At 40.9% G+C, this 12954-nt stretch overlaps 1 protein-coding gene across 6 annotated transcripts in view; it reads right to left on the reverse strand.

Annotated features, from left to right (window-relative positions):
• Window positions 1–12481, reverse strand: part of SLIT2 (slit guidance ligand 2) — a 398427-nt gene extending 385946 nt beyond the window's left edge. For all 6 annotated transcript variants that reach the window (XM_039541399.1, XM_039541396.1, XM_039541397.1 and 3 more), the window contains exons 1-3: window positions 10707–12481; window positions 8156–8227; window positions 6786–6857 (exon numbers count right to left, since the gene is read on the reverse strand). In XM_039541399.1, the coding sequence (XP_039397333.1) occupies window positions 6786–6857; window positions 8156–8227; window positions 10707–10918 (356 nt within the window). In that variant the 5' untranslated portion in view covers window positions 10919–12481. The remainder of the gene's footprint in view (window positions 1–6785; window positions 6858–8155; window positions 8228–10706) is intronic.
• Between the last annotated feature and the right edge of the window lie 473 nt (window positions 12482–12954).

Consider the following 12954-nt stretch of genomic DNA (forward strand, 5'->3'; position numbering starts at 1 on the left):
GCCTGTACAATGGGATATTTAATGCACATCACATGTATTATATTTTGGGGGCTCCATTCTAGTCTCATACTCTTGTCCATATTTCATATCTTGAAAATTCTGCTATTGCACTCAAAGACCTTTATGCCGTAGCACTGAATTTTAAAATTCAGTGCTATGAACCCATGCACTTGAGGTTAGAATTACGCCCTTGTTGGACAAGCTGTAAACTTGTCACAATTTTACATAGCATTTTTCTTCTGACACAAAACTAGGGAATAGAGTGAAGTAATGTTCTTCAAAGGAAATCCTTTTTTCTTGCAGCTAACTGTGTAGTTGAAATAATATATGCTACAATGCCTCATACATCACCATGGTATCTGAACATCTATAGTGACTTAGTACTACTGGATCAAACCCTCAAGTTTTCATATAAATGCTGCCTCCATCACTAGTTCTCAAGTAGCCTGTTCTTAGAAAAAGCTACCACCCACCTCTTTCCACAGTAACACACTGAGTAGAGGGAAAGCAGAGGCAGATTTACATCAAATACACTATTCCCTAACATAACTGAATTCATGCATGCACTTTGATTTAAGTAGTTCTCTACCACTTGTTACTCTAGAAATAACTGCATCAAGTCAGCCACAAAACAGAATATTTAGCTCTTTAAATTATTCTTTCCCAAGACTGAAATACAGAATATAGGAAATGTAAAAAAAAAAAACGATTATTGAAGTTCTTTGAACATAATTCATTGAAATAATTGTTTAAAAGTCTGAATGAAGAATGTTAGTAGCTGTGAAATCATTTAAAACTTTGCTGTTACAAGACAAATTTGAGTGAACAGATTGCATCCTAGATTATGAAGACAGTTTAGAAAGTTATAGTAGCAAAACATTGTTCAATGGTTTGTTTCTACAAAAAGTGCTATCTACAACTCTTATGCGAATATAAGTGGTTTCTAAAATGTCTGAGCTAGCAGTACTTTGAGTTTGCATCTTATGTTTCAACACTTGGTCTTGCAAACGTTTATGCACTCAAGTAACCTGACTCACATGAATACTTCCTTGAAGTCAATTGACTCATGCAGCTCAAGTAATGAATGTGCATAAGTGTTTGCAGGATCAGGCCCCTTAATTGTAATTTTAAAAGTGTACTTCTGCCCCTGCCACATTCTCCACTACATCTTCAGAAAGGGGAGAAGTCATAATAACCAATTCTCCTCTTAGCAGCCTGCTGCTTCCTCCAGTGAGCATTTCCTCACCCATGGAGGACATACTCTGGGCATATGGCATGACTTGATTATCTTTGCTGGTTTTCTATTTTGATCAGTAAATCTCAATTTAAAAAAAAACAAAACACACGACAGTTGCCTATTGGAAGTCAGAGCCTTGCTCTACTTATTCCTCTTGCCTTCTTTCTACTACCCCGATAAAAAAACAAAGCCAAAAAAATAGCTAGACAGATGGAACTCTTTTCATTATTCTTTAATACTGACCTAGAGAGAGTGATTGTTAGCAATTTATGTCTTAAAAAGAGACACAAGAATCAAATAAAGTTGTTTCCTCTAAACTGAAGACCAAATTCTACTCCATTATATTAGTACAAACCCAGACTAATAACTGAAACCTGAAGATGATTGACAGTGGTGTACCGAGAGGAGAATTTGACCCTTGTTAAAGGAAATATCAGATCCTGAAAAGTTGTTCGGTCAAAAAAAAAAAATCTTCAGCTATTAAGAATTGAGGCAAGAACTGAGTGTTGAGTCTGTTACTGGGTTTTCTGGGCTTTTGCAATTACCCTCAACACAAAACTTGATCCTCTCCTTAAGGTGGAAATAGTTTATTAAAAATAAATCACTGGCCCATTTTGTGGTATGGTGAGTACTGGTAGAAAAATCCTAAGAAATACAAGAATGAGCATCATATTGTAATAATTATTCTCCCCTCCCACCACTCCCTACACTGAGTAAGAGAATTTTCTGGTGACAGTTTAAAAGATTTTTTTCAACCAGGAACGACATGTTTCCCCAATAACTTTCAAGCTAGAAGAGGTCTGATTTTCTAAGAGGATTTTGCTCAAATCTTCGCAGATGACACTTGCTAGTAAGATTTTTTTTTGTTATTTTTGGTAGAGAGGAAGGTGATAGGAAAGGAAAGATTACTAGATATTCACGTTTTTGTAAAGTCACATAAGAAAACTGTTGAAAAGTTTTGCTTTTCAGAATAAGCAAGAAAAAGCATTGTTCTCTTGTTAAGGAGTCAAAAGACTGTCTGATTTTATCATGTCTCCACCTCTTCTTTGGCAATGGAAGTGTCCAGTGTTTACTCCTTGGTATGTAATTGAGCTCCATAATTGAAGTATTCCTTTAAAAAAACAAAACTACAGGCCAAACTCCAAGCCTCTCACATGCTGCTCCTTTTGCACCACACCCTGGCCCCCATACTCAAGTGGCCCCACTAACATTTGTGGAGCTACTCACATAATTAAAGGTTTCTAGGTATGTTCAAACATTTCTAGCCCTTCTATTTGTAAATGTGAATCAAGTGTTATCAAGTAGGGTAATTTCTTCCTGAATTTGTTCATATCCCTGAAACAATGGCCGAGAGGCATAAACCGCCCTCATCAAAATGGGCGGTGAACACAGATGCCTAAAAAGACAGTTTCCATATCAACATGGTTAACTATTTCACTGCTGATCATTTGAGCAGAAACATCCAGTTAAGGTGCTTCCCTCACAATCCTGAACGCCTTCTCTCAGGCTTTCCAGGGGCCAAAAGCCCCACATCCCCTAGTAACTGCGAAAATGTTCAGTTTCCATCACTCCCTTGCCTTATCAGAGATTCTATAGATAGTCATTATCAATACAAATATCCGTAGCCAATTGAAAATGAAGAATGCTGAGATTGCATAAAATAAGTTGCATTTAATATAAAAAGATGGGACTACTCTAACGACTAATTCATTTTTATTTAAATAAAAAACCTAATTTCCACTCTAATTACACAGAATTTATATCCAACTTGCCAAGGAGTAAATGGGAGCCTTTTGTTTGATGTTTGTACACAACACCATGTGTGCATAATGTTACACAACAATGTTATTTCTTCTTATTAAATGAAACTGTACTATAGTTGGAAATAGGTTATTCTTAATAACTGTTTAACCAAGATGTTATTTACACTTCATTAGTAGTTTATTTTGTTTTTGCTTTAGAAAGAGGGGTCAAGAAATTGAATGTTTTCCATTTGCTCTTCTCCACACAAGGTTTGATCCTGCAAGGTGCTGTGTGCCTTCAACTCTCAGTTATATAAATTGGTTTCAAGAGTATCAGCACCTTGAAGAAATGAACCTGCAAAATAGTACTCACACAGTCCTTACTCTCCCAAGCAACTCCATGGAAGACATGGGTTCATTTGCATAAGGAGTATTTATGAAACTATTGGTTTGCAAATTCAGATCCTCTGAAATACGAGCTGCTCAACTTAGAGAGATTTATTTATCTGGGGAAGGGAAGAAGAGAGGGCTAGCCTTTTTGTAAGTTGTTAGATAATTACTTAACATACCTTATATGTAATATTTGGAATTCTCATTAAAAACTTTGGCACAACCAAAAGACATTACATTTGACACAAATGATGGCTATGTTTATGTAACTAGCTTATAAACCAGGGGTTGGCAACCTTTCAGAAGTGGTGTGCCGAGTCTTCATTTATTCACTCTAGTTTAAGGTTTCGCGTGCCGGTAATACAATTTAACGTTTTTAGAAGGTCTCTCTCTATGTCTAAAATAAATACAATAGTTTAGTTATAGAAATAAGTAAAGTTTTTAAAATGTTTAAGCAGCTTCATTTAAAATTAAATTAAAATGCAGAGCCCCCCCGGACCGGTGGCCAGGACCCGGGCAGTGCGAGTGCCACTGAAAATCAGCTCGCATGCCGCCTTCGGCAGAAATGCCATAGGTTGCCTACCCCTGTTATAAACAAACTAAAAGTAAGCCACAGCCAATGGATCTGGGGCCCTTTGTTCACAATATTAAAACCAGTATATTACATCAAAAATGATTTGACAGTAGCTAGGCTTGCTCACTAAGAAATGTGGCATTCTACATTTCAAGATTAGGCATCCTTTAATACAACAGCCTCACTATTTTATGTATGAAAAGGGAAACATTTGAAGAGAGTATCCATAAGTTTCCTAAGAAATGGTTTGGGATTCCAGAATCTCAAAGAGATTAATTGGCTGTCAGATAACAATGTGCCTCCATCAGATGGACTTGGCAGTTGTAAACAAAAGGAATTTTCTCAGCTTTTCCTCACAAATATGAAATATTTGCTCTTAGCCAACAGCTGGGGTGATTTAAAGAGATCCTGCATATATATTAGTTTCAGTCAAAACTATAACCCACCTCAAAACATCTGACTGGATTGCAGCAAAAATAGGAAAAAACCTGATACCATTAGAGAAGAAGAAAAAGTTTCCAGACAGAGAATATTATAATAACTAGGAAATCTAACTAAGTTTAGTAAAAGAAATACAAGGTCCTAGTTTGTTACTTGAAAAGTGTCACCATAAAACAAAACCACACAGTTAAAAAACCCAATACCCTGGATGTTAACTGCACCGGTCTTGAAAAATCATTTTCATTGATTAAAAATTTAAATACAAATGTTAACATTTGTAAAAAATTGTTTAATATTCCAAAACTTAAAGAAACTTACATTTTACATTCTACCAAATATTTAATAATTTAAATTCTCATTCTTGGTACTCACACAGGTAACATATCAGTTAATCCATTTAAAAGAAGGGAGACTCACTGACTGAAAATATACAAAATCATAATTTTTTTTATTTAAGAGTCTTGTATTGCATAAAATTTTCAAGGAATGTAGCACAAATAAAAATATTTCAAAGAGCTAATTAAGTTTATCATAAGAAGGATCCTTACTGTAGTGTATTCAGAAATGAGAACAATTATAAGCTACTTTGACTGTAGACAATTCATTGAGTTTATTAGTTGAGTAACATCAAATCATATCAATGATTAAGACACTGAACTTCTGACTTATCCTTAGTCATTCTTACAATACAACCTGTACTGCTGTTCGGTTTTCTGAGGAAAAAATTCCAGAAATCTGATTTAGGAATATTTTAAGTGTATGTTCTGCATATTACCTCTCACATATCGTAAGAGCAGAAGTTCATGGTTTACTAGCCCCTTGACCTTGTATAAAATTCTAACACATTTTTTAAAGATACTTTCCTTTATTAATGCCTTATTTTATAAAGGAACTTGTATAGGTTTTTTCCAATTGCTTTGAAAAAGCTTGACTATGCAGTTCTCAAATACACTGGTCAGAACACATTACCAATTTCTGACCAAGCAGCAAAATTGTTACATGATAGCACTTTCACTTTGCAGGTGCTGGAGGGAAACTCGTTCCTTACAATAAACCAAAAACTACACTTCATCAAAATGTATGTAATCAATGGATTTCTACAGTTAAACTGATAGTTGCCAAGTCAACTTTTGTTTAACAAGTCAGAAGTTCACCACTAGCCTTATGTTTGTATTCACATGAAATTACTTTAAAGATTACAGACAGCAGTTGGGGATACAGAGCATGAAACAAATCAGGAAGACACGTGAGCTGGATTTTTTTCACTTATACTGTGTAAATAAGGAATAACTCCATAGATGCTGGTAGGGTTAAACTGGTGAATGACGTACTTTTAAAAAGAAGCCATACAAATATGGGGCCTGATACTTCAGAATTGGGCCCCATGTTTTAAAAAGCAAAGTAGTATGCTGTATTACTAAACTACGCTCACACATCTATTGTAGTGTATTCGGCATGTAGAGGGTGTACAATATTTTACCCCATTCTACAGATTATTAGCAATTTAATACACTAAAGGCATCTTACCCTTAGAGATTAATATTGTACACAACATAATCCATACAGTTCTACAACTGTTTTCATATACAGCGTCCAAAAAGTAATATCTTGGAAAGTTTGTACTGGAAACTTGTAAAGCTAGCAATGCAAAATGCTAATACATTTTAAAGAAAAACAGAGCTCAGCTTTCTATTTACTATTTTTAATGAGGACATCTGTATTTTGCTTACCATTTCTATACTTCTGCTTCTCCTGAGTGTTTTGTGACTTTCCCCCCACTGATTCGTCAGCTTTTAAAGATGGCAAAGCTAAGTATTTTAAGGGAACAGAACCCAATAAATAATATACTTCTCAGTTAAAAATATTTTGTCTGAACAGAGTTTCAACAATTTTTTTTATATACACACAAAACAGATTTAGAAGAATGCACATGCTGACCATTTTTCTCCATATTGTAAGAACAGACGACACTTTGCATCTAGTAAATATTAGAAAGTTTCTTCCTACAGAATGTTGTAAACACACAAATTTCACCAAGACTAAAATCTCACCTTGTATCTCAAAGAAAGAGGGGGAAAAAAGCTTTAGAGTGAAGTCTCATGCTCCTTGTGGGGAAAAAAAGTTATGTATGTAAGTACTTCTGCATTCAAAGGAGCATATTTTCCTTTAACGTTCAAGAAGTTATCTTTAGATTCAAAATGTAAATTGCAGTTTTCTTCAGACTATTTATTCAGGATTTTCCACCCATTGTAGGTACTGTCTGAGAACTGCCTAGGGCTCTTGTTTCTCAAACATTTCAAGAGTCTGACTATAAAAATCAAAGGTCTAGTGCCCTGAAAGACAAGTGAAGTGACAAAAAATTATAAGTTATGTTGTCATGTTTGGAATTAAAAATACTTACAGCCTCTCCAGCTCTTTTAGATCCTGGAATGATCCCCTTTCAATAGTGCTAATCTTGTTCTCCATGAGCTGACTGAAACAGAATATATATAGTGAGTTTTAACGTTTTTATGATTAAGACTGCATTAAAACCTACCATTGCTGTACTTCAGCAACTGGCAGCTTGCAATCATTCCGTCTTTAACTCTGCAATTCTTATTCCAGAGTGATATTTCACATCCAATTTAATATATTTAGAACCCCTGTCACTCCACTGGGGCACATGTGCAGAAACCGGAAATAAAATCAGTCTTTTCAGCATTAAAGGAAATCATAAAAGCAGACCTTAAGCCTGCTCAAGAACATTAAAATCATGGGTAAGAAAATATGCTGCTTACTAAGAAGCAACAATATAAAACTGCAATTAAACATAGTACAACTGATCTACAGTTTGTATGGAAAATAAACTAAAAATAATTATTCAATGGCTATTTCACAATTCTGGCGATACACCTATACATCAACTGAAAATATGTTGAAATATGCCGCCACGACCACCACCACCACATTCTAGCAGTTGTATTTTGATCAAAAGGGTATAACAACAAAAGATATTTAAGTCTAAAGAAAAACTAAGTAACAAAATTGTTCCACTTTTATGACAATTCAGTCCCAAAGAATAATTTAGCTTCACTGAATAAAATTGCAGTAATCACAATTACAGTTTTCTTAAGTCACTTTTAATGAATTTATAACCAGCAAAAGTTAAAGACCTGAAGCTATCCAGACAAAAAAAATCCATCCAGAAAGAGACTATACAATACTTATTGTTTTCGTTTCTGGAAAACTAAACAAACATTTCTAAATTGGAGAGTTGGGATTAGATATAGATATTGCTTGTCTTTGGTAAAGAAATACTTTCTATTTTCTTTCCTTTCATGAATTTCCTTTTGCACCAGTTTGAAACTGAACATGTGTATACTCAGCTATATGTTTTGATAATCCTAAACTAGCAGTCTACTCAGATAGTTTCTTTTCAATCAATTTTAACCAAAATGCAAGATTTCCCTCTTCACACATTTGTAAACTGCCGATTATTTTAAAGCCTAAGCTTATTTTGCTATATTTATAATTTTAAGGGTAATGTACAAATCACCAGAGGCTACATACAAAATTGCTACTATGGCATACTTTTTTTTTCTCATCCCATAATTGTCCCCCCAACCTTTAATTTTAAGTTCAGATGCTGCAGCAAAGGAGTTAAATGTGGTGAAATATACAGCTTTACTTTTTAAAAAACTAAAAGATAACTTTTTGAAAATTTAAAGTCTAACCTACATCAAGTAATATTAACAAACACCATAACAGCATAAAGTAACAACAAGAACTTACAGGACTCGAAGGTGTCTTAGGCCAGTAAAGTCAGTCTTGGTGATTCTTGTGATATTATTTCCATTAAGGTCCCTAAAAAGAATGATGTATTAGCAGAAAAATGAAACATTCAACAGGGGATTTAAATTATTATTTTGTTGGGGTTCATCTTTAGTGTTTTAAAACCAAAAAAACTTAAATGTGCCCAATAGTTAATTCTTAACACTAGCTCTGTGTGAGTTGCTGACAATAAAGAGACCATAAATTAAGTTAGTTTATTTTAAAGTTAGTTTTAAACTTTGTAAGAGAACCTTATAAAAATCAATCTATTTGCCATTATGTGGCTTACGTTTACCCTGAGTTTTGGAATCAATTCTGTTTATCACAAGTTTATCTTAGTGTTTTTGTAATATTGGTATACAACTACAATTAGACCCAACCAATATTTATAGAGAACACTCTTAACTGTATCAACTGAAAAAGTATAAAAACTATGACCAAGTTACAATTAAGTCAAGAAATCGAGTAATTAGGAATTTATTTAGATGACCACTTTTGCAATGTATTTAATAAATATATTACTAAACTTCTGATGCCAAACAGTGCTTAGAAAGAATATTAAAGATGATCTTCAAAGATTTACATTTATAAGGATTTACCTTACAATCCTATGTTTGAAGAGTTTAGTTTTCATACTTTTACAGTGCAGGAAACCCCATTGTCACTGGAAAGTGCAAACTCAGAGGCAATGATGGAAACAGTATTCAGGCCTTGACATTTCTGTTCAGATTTCAGCACCACTTTCCCTTCTGGAGTTACTACCCCTTTTTCTGGCATGTTAGGTCAAGAACTAAGCTGGCCCTGGTTCCAATCATTACAAGTAAAACCAGGCTTTGCTGTGGCTTGAATATCCTCCTTGATCTAAGTCATAGGGGAAACAGTGTTACACAGAAACTAACACTAGGGTTACCAATCATTTATAATATTCTTTTTGAAAAATCAGCACATTCTGTTATTTTAAGCAAAAGTGGCAGGAAACAGTTTCTTCACAGGAAAGATCACAGTCAATCACTTTGGGATTTGTCTGAGTGCAGATGCTGCTAGAGTAAGATGCGTTTATACTTAAACCTTTAAACTGTTTTGACTAGCATGAAACAAACAAGTAATAGACAATTTTTTAAATCTCTTCTCTGTCCTTTTCCTCTTACCCCTTTAGAGAAACCAGGATGGTATTAGATCCAACAGATCTTTCAGGAAAAATTATGTATGCTTTTCACAAACTGAGTGGATCATAATTTGTATGCAGCATTCTTATAGCTATGTTGGACCCAGGATAGTAGAGCCACAAGCTGGGTGAGGTAATATCTTTTACTGGACCAATTTCTGTTGATGAGAGAGCAGCTCTGGGCTTATACAGAGAGCTCTTCCTCAGGTCTGGATCCTAATTTGACAGGAAAAATCAATCAGGTCTAGGGACAGTTTAATCAAGGCTGTGACTGGAGGCAGTAGTATGTGTAACTGAGGTGGAATCCTCTTGTATGCCCGCTTTAAAGGGGAGCAGAGAAAGCAAGGGCAGCTTGTGTCCCACGGGCAAGACGCATGGAAGGGTTTGAGCTTTTTCTAGGGGGAAGAAGGATGTAGGCGCTAAGGAAAACGTGTCCTTGCCTGTCTTCCTATAACGGGAGTGTAAATAGTCTCTGCCCCCCCCCCCCCATCGCTTTGCATGTGCTAGGGAATTCCCTCCACTCTTTCCTTCTTCAAGGAGTGTAGCAAAAAGGAAAAACAGAGGGTTTAATTGCCATTTGCCAGCCCCTGGGGAGCAATGTCCCAGCACTCAGGGGCCTCCTTGCGGAGCCATGGTTTTGCACACCGCCTGGGAGCTGGGCAGAAAGGGGCACGCCGCAAGAAGGGGAAAGGAACGCAGAACTTGGACAGCTAAGCCGAGCCCCTTGGTGCGAGCGGTCCCAGCCAGTTCTGGTTCCCTGCCCCCCATTTTTAAAGCCCGCGCGAAGTTTGCTGGGCAATGACAAAACCTCCCCCACCCCTGCCATTCACGGGGGGCAGGACGACAAGCGACGCACCCTGACATACAGCGCGGGGGAAACTGCCGCCCTGTATGTCGCCTCCTCTTACCCTGCAGCCAGCGGCCGCGCGAGAGGAGAAGCGGGTTCGCCTCCTGCCGCCTTGCTGCTGGGGAAAGCGAGGCGGTGGAACTAATGGTTTCCCTCTTTCATGTCTCCTAACGTTACCCTGAAGCCCATCATGAGGAGAGCAGGGACAGGGAGCGGGAATCAGCCCAGGGGCGTCTGAAAGCGAAGCGAAGCTTCCAGGGAGTTTGAGTGTCACCTGCCCCACCCCAGGCGCGCTGCAGCGAGGCGGCTCCACGAGGGATGGGAGAGTCACATCACACGGCAAACGGGGGTGCTGCTGGCAGGAGGGCGCCCCCCACGTACCACAGGCTGCCCCCACAGCTCACCGGGGAGAGCGAAGCGCGCGTGGGGTAGGGAGCGAGGCGCTGTGGTCCAGTGGCTCCGGGGACCCGCTGGGCGCCTCCCAGCTGGGGGTTACTTACAGCCTTTCCGTGTTGCGGGGGATGTTCCTCGGGACGCTCCGCAGCGCCAGCCCGTGACAGTCCACAGTGCTGCCGGAACAGGAGCACTGAGCCGGGCAGGGCTGCGGCGCCACCTCGCTCAAGATCACCACCAGCACGAACCCCAGGGAGAGCCTCCCGAAGCCGCCCATCCTCCGCCGCCGAGGCTGCACAGCCGCCGAGCCCTGTAGCATTGACCCCCGGGCCAGGGAGGCGCGGAGAGCGAGGCAGACCGCCCCCCCCGATAAGACAGGACACAACCGCCCTCCTCCTGCTCCTCAGCGGAGCGAGCGCTTGGGCAACTTGCGGGGTATGAGAAGGCACCCGGAGTCCTTCGCGATCCAAGGAGGAACCAAAAATCCCCGGCAAGATAAGAAGGGTGGCACCAATCCGCCCCTGGAACCAACTTAGCTGAGGGGAGAGCCGGGGTCTGGTAGCCCTTCTGGTGGCAGAGAAAATGCGGGTCTTGGCGCACACTCCCGGCAAATGAGAAGCAAAGCCACCGATTCCGGGTACGGCAGAGCTCCGGGTACGGTGACTCCGCTGCTTTCTCCTCCTTGTCCCTTTTAACGATCCCCCCGGCTAGAAGCCACGGACTCCACGTTTGCTTGAAGCTGCATGTTTCCCATAGAGCTGTATTGCGACCAATCGCCCAGCAGCACCACACGCGAGCGATTCAAAGCACTTGGGCAGAGCGGCTCACACACACACTTCCCCCACCGACGGGCTGGTTACTGTCTTGCAAGGGGGTGGGTGAGGGCTCGCTTTGCAACTGCACACACACACTTCTGCAAGAGGAGCCTCAGCAAATCATACCTCACTCCCAAAGCATTCATCAAACTGCCTGGAGGGGGGTGGGGGAGAGAAGAAGAGTCAACACATAAGATGATGTTGGGTTGTAAGCTCCCAAAGCCAAGTTTCACAGGAAAGAGCTATTCCCGGAGCACGACAGTCAGCAGCAGTTTGAGAAGTGATTCGTTGCCCTGCTGCAGAGAGCGCCCATCCACCAGCTGCTCCTCCTCGGTGACAGATCACAGCTATCGATGCCCTTGCGATCCTGGGAGCACAGCGAGACAGGCACCGCTAGCGAACGTAGTGTGTGTTCCCTCTCGTCTCCCGGATACAGCAGCTCGGCTGCAGCAGGCACCACCTGATGGGAAAGGTAGGAACGGTGGGGGTCGTGTAGGCGAAGGCAGTTGAGCAGCTCCTACGATGGCTGTGTAGAGAGGCTGAGGGAAGAACTTTCCTTTCCCCAGCCTGGGAAGGGAGAATGCCTGGGAAAGGTTTCCGTTCCCCTTCCCGATTCCCGAAGGCGCACCTGAGCAAGGGATGTCTGTATAAAACAGTCCAGCTGGCTCCAGCCCCTGTAGCTCCCGGGCGGCTGGTCTCCTCCTGCACAGAGGGAGAGGAGAATAGGGGGGAGGGGGTGGGAGAAGAGAGACAACACGCAAGCTCCTTCCTTCACACCCCCAAGTCTCTCAGTTTGAACAATAGGATGAGACACATACGCAGGCCGCTTCGCTTCCCCGTTGCAAGGTGTGTGTCACTGCTAGCACTGCAGAAAGTGCTTCCCAGGGCGCCACAAAAACCTGTGCCAGCGCTTCCCAAGCTGCTGCTGCTTGGCTCTTTAGCAAACAGGAAGCTTCTAGCAGCTTTTGCCACAGATACCAGGACCCTCCGCCTTGCCTCTTCCTCCGCCTTCTCTCCCCGCTGCCGCAAACATCCAAGCACCTCTCCCGTAAACAACACCAAGCCAGAAGTTCCCCACGCTCTGTCCATTATATATGGGCGGCGGGGCCTCGCCTCCTCCGGCCACGCCCAAAACTGCAAGGGCAGCGTTCATTGGCTGGCCGGCTCCAGACCTTCAAATCGGGGGGGGGGGGGGAGGAGGTGAGTAGAAGGGGAACTGGGGAAACGCAAACAATGAATGAAAGTTCAGCGAGAACGAGAAACCCTAGCCCCTAACAAGCGACCTGCCTCCCCAGTGAGGCTGGCGGCAGCTGCACCGCCTGGTGCTGCTTAGTACTAGGGTGGAAAGAGGGACAGAGTTCCCCTGAAGCTGGATTAAGACATAAACCGCGCACCCTTTCCTGTAGCGATCGCCAACACCACAGATTCCTAGGGACTGTTTAATATTGGCAAGAGAGCTAGAAAAACAACTGCAAGATCTATGCAGTTTCAGCATCTTCGCTCCGTCGCTCCTTCCTCCCGCCAACGCTCTCACACACTT

Source organism: Mauremys reevesii, linkage group 5, assembly GCF_016161935.1.
Source record: "Mauremys reevesii isolate NIE-2019 linkage group 5, ASM1616193v1, whole genome shotgun sequence".
NCBI lineage: Eukaryota > Metazoa > Chordata > Testudines > Geoemydidae > Mauremys > Mauremys reevesii.